The sequence below is a fragment of the Crinia signifera genome, chromosome 12 (assembly GCF_055691185.1).
Source record: "Crinia signifera chromosome 12, ASM5569118v1, whole genome shotgun sequence".
NCBI lineage: Eukaryota > Metazoa > Chordata > Amphibia > Anura > Myobatrachidae > Crinia > Crinia signifera.
This window is the reverse complement of record NC_139228.1, coordinates 25672380-25694291: the sequence shown is the minus strand read 5'-3', so window position 1 is coordinate 25694291 and position 21912 is coordinate 25672380. Positions and strand designations below refer to the sequence as shown.

The following is a 21912-nucleotide window of genomic DNA, read 5'->3' as shown; positions in this document are numbered from 1 at the left end:
GTCTGCAATTCCAGGACTCCAGTTGCTGTCCCAGCCTGTTTTGGAATTCAGTCTATGCCCAAATGAGGCTTTTTTTTTTGCTACTGCTGTCACATGGTTAACCCTTAATATTCTATAATGAAGTAGCCTTCTATACAGCACTGTCCACCCAAGCATTCTGTATATACATATATATTTGGGAACAGATTGCTTTTAGGAGCGTTATCATTTGGGTGGTCATTTTACCATCTGATAGAAAAGCATGGGTGCAGCAATCAGTATCAGTATCTGTAATTAGCTATGTAAATATTGGAGAAATCAGTGATTTCTTGGGTCCATGTACTTAAAATGACAGATAGAACATGTGCAGCGAGAGTTAGATTTAGGTTGTGGGGTTTTCAAACTGAAATCTAAATTGCAGGGTTGCCTACCCTCCCGGAATGGCTGGGAGGGTCCTGAAAACCGGGTCCCACTCCCGGCCCCCGGAAAGGTAGATCTCCCGGATACCAGCGGATCCCCACATTTCCCCACTGGCAGAGTTTTGAATTGCCGCGATTTGCGGAGGGGATGGGGCTAACTATGCAAATTGTTTCTATTTAGCACCACCCCCTCCCCGGAGACCCGCAGATTGCGGGATTTGCATTACTGGGGGCAGGGACTAATGATGTCTCCATCAGCCCCACCCCCAGAAGTGCAGCTGACAGTCTCCTCTCCAGGGTTCTCCCGGAGAGGAGACTGTAAAAGTCGACAACCCTGGAATAAAGCAGCCAGTCTTTACTCTGCACAGAAATAACATAACTCACAAAATTTAACCCTCTCTGCACATGTTACATCTGCCCCACCAGCATTGCAGAATGGTTTTGTCCATTAAAAGGAGTTTGCTTTTGCATACCAAACTGAATCAGGCCCTTTCTCCGGTGATAACCGCTGTTTGTGTCAGTATAAGAGTTTGATACATAGGCCTTTTGGGTTTACGCATAGACAGTCAGCATAAAATAATTCCATTGGCGTTCCTGTAGTCTTAAAACACAAGCAGTGATTTATATAAAACTATTCTATAGATAATATGCCTTATTATAATATGTAATCCGGGAATATATATGGTTTTAAGAGGCCGTCTCCCTTGTGACTTAAGGTGCGCAGGTTTTACAGCAGCGGAGAAAACAGCAGCCTTAGGTGTGTCTTATCTGCGATCGCTCCCTGTACGTATATATGCATACGTACAGACTATAGGGTTACTGGCAGCACAGATAACGTGGGTAAATAGTAACCATTCATAGACTTGCCTCAATATTTATTTCTTTACATTTTGCCGATGGTAACAGAGAGACTGGCCGGTGAGTGCGGGGAGCAGGATCACTGGCCAACGGTAAGCAAAGTACAGCAGTCACACAGGGGCCTCTCTCACACAAGTGCCTGCTGTAAGTGGAGCCTGTACATGGTTACGACAAATATTTAACGCAATAATAACACAAATAAAGGGCTCGCAGCAGCGGTGTGTGAATAATGCGCTGGAATCTGATTTTGTGATCTGTGTGTGAACCCTCCGGGCAGTTTAGCAAAACCTGTTCCTGAGGGTAAAGAATTCCACAGCGTCCCCCCTCTCCTCTTTGTGCATCCCAAGGAATTATTCTATGCTGCTGTTAGTATAAGCGGCGCTGTACACTCTCCAAGTTGGCATACTTCTGCATGACCATTTTCCAACAAGTTCATCATTATAGTAGCCCTGCTAGTGACCAAAGGCTAAATGCAGGAGATATCTCAAAAGCTCCATAGTCTAACGCCATCTTTGCCCTATAAGTCACCATTTAGAAAAAGAGGGATCTGCAGATCCCTCTCCTGCAGTTATAGTGTTCGTACAAATGACCCAGTACCAACATCTCCTTCAACCCTGCAATGTCCAAATGATGAGTTTTTATTAGAGGAAATAATTAAAAGCACTGACTTGAATGATAACGGATCTGTTTTTGCAGGTGAATACCAGCAAAGAGGACTACAATAACATAGCAAAAATGCAAAGCTTAATAAATAGGCTTCTAAACATTCTAGTTACCATTCCCATGATCGCTAGTAGTAACCAACTGCATACTAACTTACAGTAAGAGAGCATGGAACATTTTACAGATGGGAAACTAGCTGGTGACTTTGCCTGTAGCAACCAATCAGATTCCTGTTCTAGGATGCAGTAGAGAAATGATAGACAGAATCTGGTTGCTATCGGCAACGTCCCCTCTTATTATTTTTAGAAGCTTTAGTAAATCTAGGGAGTTAAATTAATTTCGGCACAAATTGAGGGGGGGGGGGGGGGGAAACATACTTGAAATTATTTACTTTATATATATTTTTTTTTTAAAGAGACATTCACAATTAAAAGCCGTCCAATGATTAGTAACAGAAGAACGCTGAAAATGTGTCGGCAGCGAACACATTTGTTCACACACAGGTAGGACAGAATGCAGAGCACGGGAGGGAGGCGTAAGGAGCGACCTCCCGAATCTGCTCCTGCCTTTTCTATTTGAACCTCACAGTTTGCTACTACAATCCGAAGTCTCAGAGGTTAAAGGCAGGAGAGACACTCAGCTCTCTTCTTTTGGGAACCTGGTACAAGAGTCGGGGGCCTGAGATGTGGCACACAACACGGCCGTGGCAAGTTCCACACACATCTACAATGTTCCCAGAAGAGCAAACAGAGCGTTCCGAACAGACAGGTTCCACAGAGCCCAGTCAGGCCTCACACACTCACCGCAGAGATCACACTGTACAGAGGAGTACAAAGAGGCCCAACAAATGCATAGCGCACAGCCCGTACAGGGCCCCCAGTATATAATTAGCCAATGGGGAACCTCTACCCTTAGACCTGAAATAGATCAATATACTAAAGCCAACAATTTAGAAAGAAAGGGATCTGCAGGTCCCTCTCCTGCAGCTAAAGCGTTTGCACAAATTCCATAACACAAATACACTCTACATCGTCTGATAGATTGCATTGGTCAACATCTCCCTCTGGTCCTCTTTAGAAGGTTTGAGACATCTCCCCACATATAGACGTCAGAACGCAGTAAGGGTCTCCCTCTTACTGCTCACAGACATGACATAGCATGGTGGGTTTCCTCTGGGTACTCCAGTTTCCATGTTCACAAAACTCCAGTGCTCTAGGGAAGGTGTCATGCAATGCAAGGTGGTAACATGTCAAGGGGTCTATGTACTAAACCTTGGAGAGAGAGAGAGAGATAAAGTCCAACCAATCAGCTTCTGCCAATCTGCAACATGGCAGCTTGGAGCTGATTGGCTGGTACTACAGCTCTGTCCACAGTTTAGTAAATAGATCCCAAACTGGTCTATGTACCAAGCCTTGGAGAGCAATACAGAAGAAAGAGATAAAGTGCCAGCCAATCAGCCCCTAACTAATATTAGAGACTGCGTTTGAAAAATGACAGTTTGGCTGGTACTCTATCCAAGCCTTAGCACTTTACATAGAACCTCAAGGGCAGTATAATAGAGTTATTGGGTAGCATTGCGCAGAGGACATAGGCTCAATTCCCACCACGGTTATATGTGTGGAGTTTGTATTTTCTGCCCGTGCTTGGGTGGGATTCCTCTGGGTTCTCCAGTTTCCTCCAGCAATCCAAACACATACTGGTCGGCCAACTGTCTCCAGACACATAAAATAGCCCTAGTGTGCAGGTGTGTGTGTGCTTGTGTTTAGGGCAGGCTAGATGGGCCGTGCGGTTCTTATCTGCCTTCATATTCTATGTTTATGTTTCTGTGCGCTCCAGCATGAATGATTACACTCCTGTATAACATATCAGCTACACAAACTGCATACAGATAACAATACTGATATCGCTGACAGCATGCTGGATTGTGACATTCGGCGTCATTGTATGGCAAATATCATATGTTTATGGGATTACAATAATATAACATCATTGTGGATCGTACCACTTGCCAACAGGAAATGTCAAGGTCAAACTAACCGCAGGGGTCAACACAAGAGCAGAGGATTCAAAATCAGTTCAACAAGCGGAATGAATGCCGTGCGCACATACGTCAAGGCCACGCGACAGCGATCTTACATGTGACCAGCACAAAATCCACACGGAAAACCACACGTAGCACATTAGAATGAAACAATACTTGTGTTAAAGAAGAACATAAATACCGAATACAGTACATTCACCTCTTATGGATTCATTTGGATGTGTAATAAGTAGCAGCAAAATATAAAATGGACTTTGTGATAAATAAATGATACTCTAATACCCTTTTTCCACCAAAAACCCAGAGTCTGGCCTGAGTAACGGAGTTCCCTCAGCCGGTGCTTGGAGATTCAGCTCCCCCAGAAGTACTTAGGGAGGTATTCAATCTAGGATTCCGACTGTTGGAACATCCTGACCGTTGGAATCCCAGCCCGTTTTCGCTCCGTTTAACAGGAACTCGACAGTCTGAATTCAATTTTCCGACTGTCGAGTGTTGGAAATTGAGAGGATTGGCGAAAACGGATTGTTTAAAAAGTCAGAGAATTCGACAAACCGCGGCCATTTCCGACAAAACAGATCCGACTAGTTTTAAAGTCGAATCTGTTTTATCAGAATCCGCCTTCAATGCTGTCGGGAACAGCAAAATCCTGCGACCCAAGTAGTCCCAACAATCACCTAGGTTTTCCGTGCAATGGAAAAGGGATATTAGGCCATTGTACATAGTAAGAACTAACTAAATAAATATTGCCGGCAATTGTAGTTAGTCACACCGTACATTGGAAAAGGTTTCATACCTTGCTCGCTGCTGTTGTCTCCGCTTTGTGAAGCATGCCCGCCACTGGAGGGACCCGGCGTTCCGGCAGAATGCGTCGATACTGCGTCATCGTGATCTCTCCATGAGGCAGGATTCTGAATAGCAAAGTAGCGAGAATGGGCAAGGTTGGTGAAGTCGCAGAATTTCCATGGAAAGCAAAAGAGAAAAAAAAAGAGGAAGATAAGTGAGAGACGTAATGCAGTGCTGCAAGACTGGAATCAAACTGAATACGTGCACCCTGGTCTACCAATTCTGCCCACTGAACTTCCCAAGCTAGTTATAGAGATCTACAGCAGGCTTTCCCAACCACGGTCCTCAAGGCTCACCAACAGTGCAGGTTTTGTAGATATCCAGGCTTGAGCACAGGTGACTAAATTAGTACCTGAGTGATTCTGATTAAACCATCTGTGCTAAAGCCTGGATATCACTAAAACCTGCACTGTTGGTGTGCCTTGAGGACCGTGGTTGGGAAAGCCTGATCTACAGTATGCACAAACTGCAGAATGCTTTGCCTTTTTTAAGCTGGGCAATGCTAAAACAATCAATTTGTTAATCTGCAGGGAATATATTTTTCTTTTCAAATGGGCAAAACCATGCTGCACTGCAGGTGGGGCAGATGTAACCTGTGCAGAGAGTTAGATTTGGGCAAGTTATTTTGTTTCTGTGCAGGGTAAATACTGTCTGTTTTATTCTTACACTGCAATTTAGATTTCAGTTTCAACACACGCCATCCAAATTTAACTCTCTCTGCACATGTTACATCTGCCCCACCTGCGGTACATATGGTTTTGCCTATTTGGAAAAAAAAGGTGCTTTGTGATCAGGTCTGAATGAGACCCTACTGTGTATACTAATCTTTGGAGAGGGATAAAGTGGATGGAGATAAAAAATAAAAATAAAAACAAATCAGCCAATCAGCTCCCAAGTGTCATTTAAAAAAAAAAAAAAAACAGGGCCGGGTGTAATGGAATCCAAGTTCAATGGCTGCCAGATGAACGCGGCGATTTTCTAAAAAGGGGCATTCGGCCCACAGCCTGCAACTCGACAAGTGCTGGGTACTTTATCTCAGTCCACTTTATCTCTCACTAAAATACCTGCAAATCAGCTCCTAACTGCATTGTTACATGCTGTTTCTAAAAATGACAGTTAGATGCTGGTAGTTGGACTGTAACTCTCTCCAAGGCTTAGTAAATTGATCACTGCAGCCCTCTTAAAAAAAGGTTTGAGACATCTCCCTCTGTATTCCCAACCACATGGATGGACACACACACACACATACATATATATATATATATATATATATATATATATATATATATATATATATATATATATATATATACACACACACACACACACACACGAGTTAATTTATGTGTCACAATCCAAAATTCGGCACATATACATGGAGAACATACAAACTGCACACAGACATGCCCTTGGGTTGAACTGATCCCTTAAGCTGGCCATACATCAGAAAGATCGATCTTAAGATCGATTGCACTCATGATTGTGTACAATTTCCCTTGAAATCCCCAGCAGTCCTTGGTGGTTTTTGGACACACAATCTACACACAATCCATCATACAATCAGTCATACAATCCATCTGCTGCATGATTTTGTACACAAGATGTGCACACAATCTGCATACAATCCATCATACAATCAGTCATACAATCCATCTTATGATTGATTGTATGATTGTGTACACAAGATGTGCACACAATCTGCATACAATCCATCTTACAATCAATTGAGATTGTATGATTGGGTACAATATCTTTCTGATGTATGGCCAGCTTTAGACTTCAGCACTGCGAAGCATTAATGCTAACCACTGAGTCAATATATAAATACTTGATTCACTTAAATATCAAAGTATAGACATATATATATATATATATATATATATATATATATATATATATATATATATATAGTTTCAATATTCTATATTAAATAGGACTAACAACAGAAACATCAACAAAGTAAAATTACAATTGGACTACTTCTAACATCTCCATTCATGGTCCTGTGAAGACGGCTTAGTCATCTACGTACTGCTACGTCTTTCAGGGGCCATTTGGCGTTGGGGTAGCCAGATGGCAAGCAGCCTCCTTGTACAACACATGACGTCACGGGGACTGGAGAGTAAAGCAGATGCTACGCGCATGCTGACATAAGGAATTTCACCTTTGAATTAATATTCCAGCTCTTGTGCATCACCCACAACAGGCATGTGCTATTGCAGGCAGCTATTCGGGGGTATATAGCGGTCATGGTTACAGCTATGTGTGACATAAGTAACCTGCAGGGAAACGCAATCCTGGAGGTGGAACGCTCACGAGAAGGAAGCGCTAGAAGTTCTACAATAAATAGCTGAATCCCACTGAGTTCGGGGCCAATATCCCCTGCTGTTCATATACACAATCACATGCAAATCTACTGCAGTGAGTGGAAGAATTAACTGAAATGTGACAGACAGTGACAGAGCGAACATAAGAGAATGTGAATGTGACAAGGAAGCAAGAGCCAGGAGACAAGGAGGCACGGCAGAGGCAAGGATACAGGCACCGGGTTTGTAGGCAAGGGGGATGCTGGGTAATATAATCAATGGTTTGTGCCAGAATCTCTATCACATGGGCCTAAATAGTCTTTGGATTAGGTTTTCCTTTGTATACTAATTTTTTCGCAAGGTTTTTGGGCGTCCCCATGAAAACGCTGGGCATTCCTTTGGGAACGCAGGCATGACATTCCCTACTCGGGGTAGGCGGCTGGAGTCACATGACTCTGCTTTTCGGTGATCTCCAACGGAAATAAAAGTCAGTTCTGACTGAATTTTATTACCGATGGGGAGATAAAACATTTGATAATCGGAGTGGATGCCAGTGCCGGTACTTATTATGAAGGCCAGTGGCGTAACTATAGCTCCGCAGCCCCCGCGGTGGTGGGGGGGGGGGGGGGGGCGCGCAGAGAAATTGGGGGCGCCGCCGGGGGGGCTGCGGGGCTATAGTTACCCACGGTCTGCGTCTCGCCCGGCTCTCTGTCGGGACCTTCCTGACGTCACGGTCCCGGCCGGCTCCTGCTGCAATGAAAACTGACAATTAGAAAATGGCTGCCCCCATACTGCAGACAGTTTTCTAAGAGTCAGTTTTCATTGTAGCAGCAGGAGCGGGCCGGGACCGTGACGTCAGGAAGGTCCCGACAGAGAGCCGGGCGAGACGCAGACCGCGGGTAAAAAGGGGGGGGGGGGGCAGGTTAGGTGTGTGTGTGTGGGGGGGGGGGGGGGGGAGGGGCGCCGAATAAACGTGTGGCGGGGGGGCGCTAAATAGTTAGTTACGCCCCTGATGAAGGCTGTAGCTGGAATAACAGTGCGGGTGCAGACAGACTGGCGTAAGGTAGTCAATCAGACTGCTGCAGACTTGGGACTACTATTTATCAAATCTCGGAGATCAAATTGAGAGAGATAAAATGCCAGCCAATCAGCTTCTGTGATTCATTTTACAGACTGTGGGCCAGATGCACTAAGCTTCAAAAGTGATAAAATGGAGAGTGCTAAACAGCCAGCCAATCAGCTCCTACCTGCCATGTCACAGGCTGTGTTTGAAAAATGTCAGGCAGGAGCTGATTGGCTGGCTGTTTATCACTCTCCATTTTATCACTTTTGAAGCTTAGTGCATCTGGCCCTGTGTTTGAAAAATGCCAGGAGCCACATGCATATGAAATTATATCAATGGGGTTTTCCAAAGTAACGGAAGGAACAATTCCAGTGATTAAACTTGTGCCACCAAGTTTTTATTTTGTGGGTAGAAGAGAAAGCCCGTTCCGGGTGATAAAGCAGCAAATTGGTATGTACTGTAAGAAGCCTAGGAGCAAGGTGGGTGCAGGCGTGAAACAGCTGCCTTGTCACCTGCTAATAGCCCACAGTAATTAATACACTGTAACACCCAGTGTCCCACCTCCCACCTAGTGTGAGCGCAATCCTACACTCCCTTAACGATGCCGGCAAACCGCTCACAAAACTCCAGGACAAGTGTGGCATCTGGTCTGAGAGCGGAGGTAAATTACTGCACCAGTGACATTACATTTATGTGCCGGCATCACAAGGACTTTTTTTTAACTAGTATGCGGTGGTCAGCGCCCCCGATACACAAGCCAGGTTGGTTTTGCTGTGTATAATGATTGCCGCTTTAAAAACATGGCCATTCTCAGACGAAATCACGGAACTTTTGACCATAGTAACCAATCAGATCCTGCCTCTCATTTCTCTATTGCAGGGTTGCCGACTTTTTTAAATCTCCTCTCCGGGAGAAGCCCGGCAGAAGATCGGGGGTGGGGCTTGATGAGAGTGCCGTCATTAAGCCCTGCCCCCATTATGGAATTGTGCCTTCCCAGGGCGCCTGGGCTGATAGAGCAGTGTAGTGGGATTTGAATGGTTGCTATGGGCAACATCCCATATTCAATAGAATTCCCAGCTTAGTAAAATTGAACCCATGGAGTTTAGCTGTGAACTTGTTTTTACAAAATTGTGATTTATTGAATCTGAAGCGCGATGATCACAGAATCAGACCATATGCATTGTCACATGTATGGTGACATGACCGAGAGAACACAGGAGCGTATTCGATGGGTGTAGTACAGTAATAACATCTGCTAAGGTAAAAAAATACATGTTCCAAACAGGCGTCTAGTCCACAAAGAACATTCACAGAGAAAAATGAACAGAAATGAACCAGAGTTTAACTTATTGTAATAAAATACTACAATAAAAGTAACCTTATACTAACTGCAAAGTTACAGAAGGTAAAGCAGATACATTTTCTGTATAATATAAACAGGATACTCTCTGGGGTCGTCTCATATTCCCAAATTTTGGTCGCTTGTTCCCTATACTGTATATCATTCCCAGAAATCCATACGTTCAAATGTTCTGTATACTGTATGTAATACTAAATACCGATTAGGAAGTAAGACACTATCTAGCTGTTGCATTATTATATCATATTATTATTAAGCACGCTAATTGGTAAGAGGTAGATGTATGAAGCAGGGATAAGGGAGAAGTGATAAAGGGCCTGGTACTTTATCACCGGCCAACCAGCTCCCAACTGTCCCTTTTTAAAACCCAGCCTGTAACTTAACAGTCAGGAGCGGATACATCCGATAAATTTACTGAGGGGAGTATTCAATCCGAGCCATTTTTGCTCCGCTCGACAGGAAACTCCCCCCCCCCAAAAAAAAAACGGCCATGAATTCGACAATCTGCAACCGTTTACGACAAAACAGATCCATTTTAGTCAGATCTGTTTTGTCGGAATCTGCCTCCAATGCTGTCGGAAACTGCAGCATTGAATAGGCGGCCACTGCTGTTTCCCCTGTCAAAAAGCAGGCAAGGTTGAATAACCCCCATAATGCTTCTTTACAGAAAAAGTGTTGCTCTTAGCAACCAGATTCTTTTAAGGGGAAATTTACTAAAATGGCAGTTGCATTTCACATGGGATGTTGTTATGCGGAACCAGTCAGAATGTATTTATTTATTCTAGAAGATAACAGATAGAATCTGATTGGTTGACCTAGCAACACCCCATCTGAAATAGAACTGTAATCTTAGTAAATCTCCCCCTTTGTATTATTTTCTAGGATTCACTGAATAAATGAGAGACAGAATCTGACAGGTTGCTATGGGTAACCGCACTTCCTTTAATTTTTAGAAGCTTTAGTATATGTTCTCCTTAAAATACATATTATTGATGCAGACTGCTAAAAGGGCTGATGCGGTCATTTGGTCTACAGCATGATGGCCGACAGTCATTAGGTGGACACCATTAGGTCAGCATGGGAAAAGGTCGACATGGGCCTAGGTTCGACATGGGAAAAGGTCAACATGGTTCTAGGTTGAAAGGTAATAGTTCGACAGGTACACACACATACATACATACATACATACATACACGCATATAATATATGGCTATTTTTAGAACTGTTTATTTACCAATAATATAAGCATAGCATTCCCCTAAGACCTAATAAACGGCTTACTTATGTACATGGGCGGACATGCCACAGAAAACCTTAATAATTTACGATACAAATGCGTCTTCCATGCTCCCATCTAATTGTATTAAAGAGCAGCGTTTCCAGGTGAAAAGCTGGGAATATTGAGCAGCCCAATACAAAGCAGATGAGAGAGACATCCAGGAAGCACGCTCCCCCGGGAAGGCAGTTTCTATTTGCCGGGCCGCAGCCCCGCAGCTGATAATGCAAGTTGTAATTAATATAAAAGCAGGAGACAATATGGGAAGAGCTTGTACTTGCTCTGCCACAGGAGATCTCGGTACCTAGAACGTGTTTCTCATTTACACACCAGCCTGCCCCACAATACACTGCTCTATCAGCCCAGGCGCCCTGGGAAGGCACAAACATGGATTCACTAACATAATTGGATTGGATATTGCTAAACCTACAACAGAGAATCAACTCCTTACACTGATTTGTTTTTAGTTGGAAATACTCCAATGGGAATTACATATAATAATAAATAAATATATATATATATATATATACACACACACACACACACACACACATTTTTGTTTATATGTCTCTCTCTTCTCTCTTTCTGTATAGAGATATTTATTGGCAGATTTATTACCAGTAAATGTATATACAGTAGTGTATATATAGTGCACACACATATTCCACAACGCTTTACAGTGGAGCTTACAATCTATATTCCCTATCACATGTACACGCACACACAGACATTCTAGGGTTTATTTGTAGGAAGCCAATTACCCTACCAGTTTATTTTGGGTGGGAGGAAACCAGAGTACCCGGAGTAAACCGACACAAGTACGAGGAGAATATACAAACTCCGCATAGATAGTCAAATTGCTTAGAAAATGACACAAAATCGCTACGGGTGTGGGCCCCATTACAGATGCCACCAGCTGTATTGAAATATTTGAGTATCGCTGCTATTTTTTTATATGCTCACTGCATCCGTATCTGAATTATGCCCTTGTGTTCCCTAACACATGTACACACATTCACACTTTGCGGGATGAAACCAAAGTACTCAGAGGAAATCCACACAGGTAGCGGGCAGAATATACAAACTCCACACAGTTAGGGCTGTGGTGGGAATAGAACCCAAGACCTCAGTGCCATAAGGAAACCACCATTAAACCGACCATACTGTATAATGAAAACGCCATATTTATGGACATAACTAACTATAAGTAAAATAACTTATGTGACACGTGTTTAAATGGAAGCGGTACATCTGTCAGAATGAACTTAGGTCTACAGTCATTAGGTCGACCCCACTAGGTCGACTGGCAGGAAGGTCGACCTGACTTAAGGTTGACATGGGCCAAGGTCGACATGACAAGGTCGAATTTGCATAAAGGTCGACATGAGGAAGGTCAATTTGTCATAAGGTCGACATGGGTTTTTCACTGTTGTTTGATCCGAATGTCGACACAGTCGACATGGACACAGTTGGCAATGAGAATCGGACCCTCGCATCGCTCGCTTCGCTCGCAATGCTTCGGGCACGGTGCCTCGCTGCGCTCGGCACACTATTTTATTCTCCCACCACGCCCTAGTGGATGGTAGGGCATGAAATACCGCCTGTCGGCACATGTCGGCTAAAAGAACAGTGAAAAACCCATGTCGACCTTATGACCAGTCGACCTTCCTCATGTCGACCTTTATGCAAATTCGACCTTAAGTCATGTCGACCTTGGCCCATGTCGACCTTAAGTCAGGTCGACCTTCCTGCCAGTCGACCTAGTGGGGTCGACCTAATGACTGTAGACCTAAGTTCATTCTAATAGATGACCGCTTTCCGTTTAAATATATTGTAATGGTTTTTTATGTATCGCGTACATATTTTGATGTGCAATGTAACCCGGTTATGTTTTCAGTCTAGTTTGTATATTTAGGCTTACAAACAACTATGGGGACTTTGAAAGTGTCGGCGGAAAGTCAGAAATATGAAGTAAACCAAAGAAGCTTGAAGTGGTCACTCAAATTGGCCTAGAACCGTATCCCGTATCCTGGATTACTAGGCTGCAGCCAATATCAAAGAAGAGAATATATATATATATATATATATAGCAAAATGGGGGTACCCTTTCTGCGCTCGAGAGAGCGGGAGCAGCACCTCTGGGGGGTCCTCTGTTAGGCAAGACCCAGAATAGAAATGAGGAAAAGAGGGGGTTTTCCAGAGGGCGCTAACCAATAACAATCAGGTGCAGATCGGTTTATACCGTTTAATATAAAAAGTTGTAAAAAAACCCTTATTGGGGTATCACAAATACATCAGATATATACATATACATAAAAACTGCATAATACAGGATAAGGCACATATGTTTGTACAGGTTCGCATAAATATTGTTTGATTCAGTGAATGATAGCCCAACGCGTTTCGTCAGTTCCTGACTTCATCAGGGGCAGATAGCATAGCCAGTAGACACTATACGTGTCTTATATCAAACAGAATCTGAAGACATAGATTTCATAGGATAATCCGATGGTTTTTCAATATTCAGAATCAAACAGAGGTGTCTCTTAAGTATCACAGCAGGTAGCGCAGAATAAAGTTCACAGCAGGTAATTTGTACTGATATCGCTACAGATGGCCCTGATGTATAATCTCATCAGTATACAGGGATCCTAGAGCAGCAGCCAGCAGCAGGGTGTCACCAAAGTGAATCGACTTTGGTGACACCCTGACTTTGGTGACACCCTGCTGCTGGCTGCTGCTCTAGGATCCCTGTATACTGATGAGATTATACATCAGGGCCATCTGTAGCGATATCAGTACAAATTACCTGCTGTGAACTTTATTCTGCGCTACCTGCTGTGATACTTAAGAGACACCTCTGTTTGATTCTGAATATTGAAAAACCATCGGATTATCCTATGAAATCTATGTCTTCAGATTCTGTTTGATATAAGACACGTATAGTGTCTACTGGCTATGCTATCTGCCCCTGATGAAGTCAGGAACTGACGAAACGCGTTGGGCTATCATTCACTGAATCGAACAATATTTATGCGAACCTGTACAAACATATGTGCCTTATCCTGTATTATGCAGTTTTTATGTATATGTATATATCTGATGTATTTGTGATACCCCAATAAGGGTTTTTTTACAACTTTTTATATTAAACGGTATAAACCGATCTGCACCTGATTGTTATTGGTTAGCGCCCTCTGGAAAACCCCCTCTTTTCCTCATATATATATATATATTTATACACAAATCTTCAGTTTGTTACCGGAAGGCAGGGGAAATCCCGAGATGCTTCCTGTCTGTGCACCTAAACAAAACACTGCTGGTGCCCAAAATTTAGGAGACATTTCCAATAATTTCATTGGATATTTCAGGCTCAATAAAACATCCTGCTGGCTTATAGATTTGTCTGGCTTCTGAACTTTACATTGTTCTGTCTACAGCGGGCAAAGTTTACCAGACTATCCGCTAAACCAGAGGTTCCCAGGTTTTAAGGATATATATATTTGAGAGCAGTTGGCTTAATAAGTACCTCCCTCAAATTGGATTCAATGATACACGCTCAAGGATGGATATCCTCGACGTCTGGTCTGTAATGGCGGAGTTTGGGAAGATCTGAGCTGTGAGATACATAGTTTTCACTCTATAATTTGTAATGGGTACAAATAGCGGTTATTAATTCTAAACAGCAGGTCGAAACCCCAATAACTAATGTTACTCCCTAATATCTTGCCATGATATAGAAGAGTGGGATAATTACTCTCCCAACAAATAGTTCAACTCATCTGTGCATTAAATCCAGAAAGCCTGACCTGTTGGGGATACAGGAGGACCACATCGAGAATCACTCCTGTACAACATATCTCAGAACATTGGTCCTTTACAAATGGGGATACCTTGGAGACGCAAATTAGGAATGTCCCTGCATCCTTACGGTGAGGTTTAATAGGATGAGAGATTCAGAAAGTGAGAGATTTGGGAAGAAATCTCAAGTTTTTTTAAAGCGGCAATCATTTACACTGCAAAACCTGTTTGATCTTGTAGTGTAAATTTATTGCCACTTTAAAAAAACTGGAGATTTCTTCCCAAATCTCTCACTTTCTGAATCTCTCATACTATTAAATCTCACCATTTATGTCTAGTTTTATAATTATAATAAAACAGCTGTTTGTTTGTTTTTTACTACTTTACATTACAGTCCCGACTTTTTAGTGATATACCATTTTTATTTCATATATGTGCATTTTTTGTGTCCCATACATGTTTAACATATAACTTGCTTTTATTATGCTATGTTTATGTAGAATTAACATTATATATAATACAGATGCACAAAAAAAATACATATGGGTACTTTAGTTGACCGAAATCAGGAGAAAACTCTGGTATAAGCAAAAAAAACAACTAACCCTGAGCTGGTCACACAATTCCCCCCAATACAGTACTGCATGGATTGAAAGTCCCTGGAGCTGTCAGTTTAGTTATTGGTAACTACTATATGCAGAGAGGTGCACCTTCATTTTACTTGTTCCCCTAGGACAGGGACGGGGAAATCCTAGGAAGTTTGCAACATTGCTGCTGAGACACATACATACAAGCATCGTCTCCTGTGTCAATATAATAATTGTTCTCCTTTAATAAAGAAGACAGAGTACTCTGTAACCTGTTCATGAACCAATATGAATGAGAAATATTGTTCTTCCAGGCTACTTGGTATGTACTAATAATTCATCTGCAATCCTCTCTAATGCTACTTGAAAACAGACCTGAACTATTTAACTCAAAATCAGACCAACAATATTATTTGCAGGGTGGTTAAATAATTGTGTGAATATCGATTTCCACGTGTACACTGGCGGATTAGAAAACCAAGGAATTTCAGGCAGGCTGAAAGCACCCAGTACCAATACCACAGGCGTACAGCGATATTGCTGTCGGCATACCAGATAATACTCCGTGTGACTGTTTATGCCCAAAATCACTGCGTTCCTAGCTTACAGCACTCATTTACAAATCTTAAGCACCGCATTAGGTTTACATTAGAATTTATACATACCCCAAACCAGTATCATACAACAATATAAAAATTGTGCATCATTTTATTTCTATAAAAGTCTTTACAAGTTGATGGGGAAATGCCATGCCTTAAAATGAGTGTATTATGGGTGATCCCAGCAGACTTGTAATAGGACGTTCTCAATACTTCTGGAAATACGTTCCATAGGTATCAGCAAGTGCACAAAAGCACTACACAACAACACATACATGACATGCTGAAGTACACTAAGGGGACATTTATCAAGACTTGCCCAGAGAGAACATGAGATAAAGTAACAACCAGTGAGCTTCTGTCCTTTTTTCAAAAAACATCCTGCAAAAAGTAAATTAAAAGCAGATTGGTTGGTACTTTACCTCTCACAATTTTATCTCTCTCAAAGCTTTAATAAATACCCTCTAAAGCAGTGGTTCTCAACCTCAGTCCTCAGGACACCCCCAACATTTCCCAGGTCACCCTACAGGTGCACTCATTACTCACTGACACATTTTAAAAGATCACAGGTGGAAATAATTATTTCACCCGCGATTCTGTGCGGAGACCTGAAAAACGTGCACTGTTGGGGGGAGTCCTGAGGACCAGGGTTGAGAACCACTGCCCTACAGGATATATCAGATACAGACACTCCTGTAATGTACATTGTGGTTTTACATCACATACACAATTCACTGTGTGAAAATATGACTTAAGACAAACTCTGTGCATTTTAAACAGAGGGCAATAATAATATCACATTCCTTTTTGATACATAATATAGTTAAACTTGCAGACAAACACACATACAGGCCACAGATACCTCTCCTCTGTACAGGTCATGTTCTGAGCATTTCTGTCTGTGGGAGCAGGTGTGGTAATTACTGACCCAGCATCACAGATCAGCTCACCTGTGCATGATTGCAGCTAGTCTCACAACATGACCTGTCGGTGGTAACTGTGACTAAAGCCTAGCATGCAGTATTCTTATTTCTCCCAGATGCACACACACAGTATAGTTCCCCACTCACATGCAGGGTAATTCTCATCCGATGCTTCCAATTATACTTGCACTGATAATGGCAGCTATATTGCAAAAACACATCCATGCTTCCTTCAGCTTGTTTATGTGAATGCGTTTGTGCAAAGCTTTTATTCAGTACTTTATTTATTAAAGCTCAGAGACAGAATAAATGGCAACGTTCTACAGTGATAAACAGCCAGCCAATCAGCTCCTAACTGACATGTTAAGGGCTGGGTTTGAAAAAGGACAGGTAGGAGCTGATTGGCTGGTTGTCTATCACTCCCAGCTTTATCACTTTTTGAAGCTTGATACATCTGGCCCTGCGTTTGAAAAAGATTGGTACTTTATATCTCACAATTGTATCTCTCTCTGAGCTTTAATAGCTGCACCCCTAAATGATTGCTCATTTCTCTATAACCCTTGGTAGAACTGGTTTCTAATGAACATTGCTTTTCTCCTTTTTGCCTGAATTGTCCCTAAAAATAATAAAAAGTCTGTTCAGTGATAGGGGACACACAGGATAAGGTATAAAGAAGAGGACATATGTTGAGATGTGTGCTGAAGGATTTTCGCCCTGTACGCATGGGGCGACGGGTGTCCGGTGCTGAGCAAGCTGCCTAAGCACAGATCGCTCAGCACACATCATGGCACACATGCAGTTAGGCCAGTTTCACACACTCCGGCTCCTGCCGGACGGTGAAATCCCGCACGGCCAGGGAGCCGTGCCGCACACATTAGTTGTGAATGGACACTATTGTGTCCATTCACACAGGACGGCCCGGCCGCACGGCTGCAGATGGATCCCGCCACTGGAAGGGACGGCTGCCGGGCTGTGGCCGTCCCCTCCATGATAAACTACTGTGTGCGGCACGGCTCCCTGGCCGTGCGGGATTTCACCGTCCGGCAGGAGCCGGAGTGTGGGAAACCGGCCTTAGGGTGACCAACTCATCCCTTTAATCCGGGACACATATTAATTTCACAGGTTCTGTGGCTGGCTTTCACCTGGATATAAACTGCCACACCTCAAGACTCAAGTTTTAAACTGCCACAGAACCTGTGTAATTAATATGTGTCCCGGATTAAAGGGATGAGTTGGTCACCCTACATGCAGTGCACCTGCTATGTGTGCGGAGCAGTGATTTGCCTATGCGTATAAACAAAACACTGCGATCTGGACAGCCAGTGAATGCTCTGTCTATCTCTGCGGGCGATGGCGACGAGCAGGACTGCACATCGCCATAGCGTGTACACACAAAGTGATCCGCGATTCATTTCTAGTGATCTAACTAGATTTTGACAGCATGCACTAAAGATCTGAGCCGGCAAAGGTGCAACTACCATAGTTGTTATGGGGCCCAGACCTGAAGGGGGCCCACCTCCTTGTGGTTGCTATATAGGGACTGAAAATATCCAGTTATGCCCCTGTGAGCCGCCAATGAGGACGCGCAGGACCGCGCATCGCTATGGGGTGTACACAGTGGATCGACTTGTGCTTAATTTCTAAGCGTTCTAGACAGATCGCTTAGAAAACCGCTACAAATTGTTTGTTTTGCTGGACTATTTATCACACGGTTGCTACGGGTGACACCAGAGTTATTTTATAGGAAATTTTGCATATAATTCTCAAATGATGTAATAACCCGTGTAGTTGAACAAGAACTCCACTACACATTAGTTACCCACCAGTCAGCTAATAAAGTTCTCAGGACACAAAGATAAAAGACTCGTCATGTCACAACTCTGAATAACAGAAGTAGCTTGTGTACACTTCACATAAGTCAGCCTGGAGCAAATACCCAGGAATTCCTGGCAAGTTCCATTCTGTGCTCATGCAAGCACCCAACTGCCAGCTAACCTTACACAGACTTCCGCTCAAGTGCAAAACTCATGCTACCAATCCCGTGCACTCCTGGAATTATTTACATTCTTCCACTAAACAAATCTCCGACAGGTCCAGGATTGCGCTAATGAATTTACATCCAAACCACAGCTTCTGAAGCATGGGAAATGTTACTTGTTTCACAATGTAATAGAAAACACATTACTGTATTTCAATTGCATTAGTTTGACTACAGACATAAGTTTTATATACCAATCCAAACACCACTGAATTCATATATTTTGGGTGCTTAGCATTTGACCTTGGGACATTATTATAGCTTTGGCGATAGAATTTTCTATGTGCATCACTGTAGAGGTCTAATATGACATGAGGAAGTTGGAGAGTAAGGGTGATATTTCGTTAAAAGACTCATGGGGAGAGTTATAAACGCTTGGAGATACAGAGGGGGGAAGTCAATCCTGGGTCACGACTGTCGGGACATCCCAACAGTCATGACCCTGGCGCTTTCTCGGTTCACTCAACAAAAAGGGGGCGTGGTCACGAGAAACGGCCTTGAATCGTCAAGATACGGCCATGATCTCGACAATCCATGGCCGTTCTCGGCAAAACAGGCTCGGTTGCTTTTAAAGTCGGGTCCGTCCTGCTGAGATGTCTGTTTAATGCTGTCGGGAACGACCGCATCGAATAGGCACCCGCCGCTATTTCCCCCGTCGGAATATTCCCCAGAAGGGGGAATTCAATCATGTCCGGAACTTTCGGCTAGCCGCAAAATCAGGACATACCTATTTAATGAGGACGTTTTCGGATGTTTTTCCCTGATGCAGTTTTGTAACAAAGTTGAATCTGCATTGGCGGAAAATAGTCGAAAACAGACTTTTCGGCTAAAACACGTGGATCGGCAAGTTTTGCGTCGATCCAAGAGTTTTCTGACAATGCCAATTTTTCCGATAGTCGAAAGGAGCTGATTGGTTGGTACTTTACCTCCAGGATTTGATAAATCTTACCCTAAATTGGAGATTTCAAGAACAATATAAAGTTAATGTTTGAGTTTGGCCTAATTATTATATTGTCATCATCGGACTCTATATTAATTGCTTCAATCCCTAGTTGAGGGTTTATTCATAATATTATGCCCCAAAGCCCATTTATATACTTAGGAATTATAACAGTAATAATTGCTGCTGAAACACCTGTTATCTATAACCGTGTAGGGGAGGTAAATAAATTATGAATCAATAAGTGCTACTTTTTTATATGATATATTTCTGGGGGTTTTTTTTGTTGCGCTGAAGCGTTAGGGCTATTTCACACGTTCCGGCTCCTGCCGGGCGGCGAAACCCTGCACGGCCAGGAAGCGGTGCCGCACACAGTAGTTTACAATGGTAGGGATGGCCACAGCCCGGCAGCCTTCCAGTGGTGGGATCCGGCTGCAACAGGGGGGCCGGGCCATGGCCGTTCCGTGTGAATGGACACAACCGTGTCCATTATTAACTACTCTGTGCGGCACGGCTTTTGGCCGTGTGGGGTGTCGCCGCCTGGCAGGAGCCGGAGCGTGTGAAATAGCCCTTATACTTAACTTCCCATGATGCTCAGCCTGCCAGCACTTGGCTAAGCATCATGGGTAGTCTGTGGAACAGCTGGATTGCCTGAGGCCGAATACCATTGTTTTAATAAAAAGTACAAATAAGATATAAACAGAACTTTCTCATCAGAAGTCTGTACATACATTTATATTTAACATTCTGTGTTTCCCAGTAACACATAGTAAGCATACAAAGTAGAACAAGCCAAATGCACTGTAGGGTAAACAGGTACGCCAGTACAACAATACAGCCAAGAATAAGTACAAACGTACAGTAACTATAATCCTGTGCCAAAACATTCAATAAAAAGCACAGAGGCTTTAACAGTCTGGTACAGGAGCTTTCTAAATATGCCTTGTTGGTGTGTTATATTTATAGACATAAAATGTAAAAACAGAATCACAATTTATTTAAACCTCATTTTATCCACAACTTAAAAATGTACGGTCATTTAACAGGCCCGAAATAAAAAACCATTATACTTGGATTCACCTAGCAAGTCATAAGACCCCTAATATATCACTGTTATGAGAGGTTAATATATTTTATATCTACTGTAATGAAGTATTACATTAATAGGGTTTAATAAATGGCCTTCTGTTATACATTTATTATGATCGGTATTGCTTAAAAAGCAAGCACAATCTAAAGCCCAATATAAAGATTATACCATATTTTTCAGAAAAGGTCACTGTGACATAAAAATTATCAAAGAGTCTTAAAATACATATACAGACAGTGGATTGGAATGGAGCAGTTTACGCCTGATTAAGGACTGTATTTTTATTTAACAACGTTCAACCATTCAGGAACACCGCTGACTGAGATTACATGGATTTGCTCATTATTATTATTATTATTTATAAAAGGGGTCATTTAAAAACAAAAATAATAATACGATAATAGGACTCAATAATGTTCTCTAGTTCCGTACAAATTCCTAAAATGATAAGGTTGTATGTTCTACAGCCTCAGTGTTATGATATGTGCCCAATACTCCCAGACCGTACCCACACTATGTACTTTAGGGGGGTTTATAAAGTCCACAGTGAGTAACTGAGCTTGATGGGCCCTCAAGTGTCCAGATTGGTGTAATAACACAAAACAGCTATGGCAATAAATAAAACCCAGGTATTTAAAAACACCAACAACACATTTTGCGCAACAAACGCCCAAATCCTTTTAATTCTTCAACAAGTGGATTATATTTTAATTTTTTCATCGATAACATATTCTTCAAGTATCAAATTAGAACAGTACAACATCAATACAACTCATTCAATAAATGACAATCGCCAATTCCTATAAACCTATCAAGCATATATAAAGATTGCTTAGATGACAAACTAATAGAAAGTTTTGTAGAATTTGCGTAAAGTCAGGAGCATGTACGGAACTGGGATGATTCCACCTTGTATTTGTAGGCACTGCGGCTACCTGGTTACTGAGGTTTATCTGGTCCAATGTAAAATGACCGCTCTACACCAATGCATCATATAATCAAAATATAATTCCTATGAACTAGATTTCTGTTCAGTCCTATCAATCTATACTTTACACGAGGAACTCAATAAAACAACGTGACTACACTTTGTGTACAGCGCACTGTTAACTATTTGGTGCCGGAC

The 21912-nt window shown here is 42.5% G+C and overlaps 1 protein-coding gene across 9 annotated transcripts in view; it reads right to left on the bottom strand.

Moving 5' to 3' along the window:
- The window catches only part of MEIS2 (Meis homeobox 2), a 158370-nt gene that overhangs the window by 96194 nt on the left and 40264 nt on the right, over positions 1-21912 (bottom strand). For all 9 annotated transcript variants that reach the window (XM_083166838.1, XM_083166843.1, XM_083166840.1 and 6 more), the window contains one exon: positions 4754-4868. In XM_083166838.1, coding sequence (XP_083022964.1) covers positions 4754-4868 — 115 coding nt within the window. The remainder of the gene's footprint in view (positions 1-4753; positions 4869-21912) is intronic.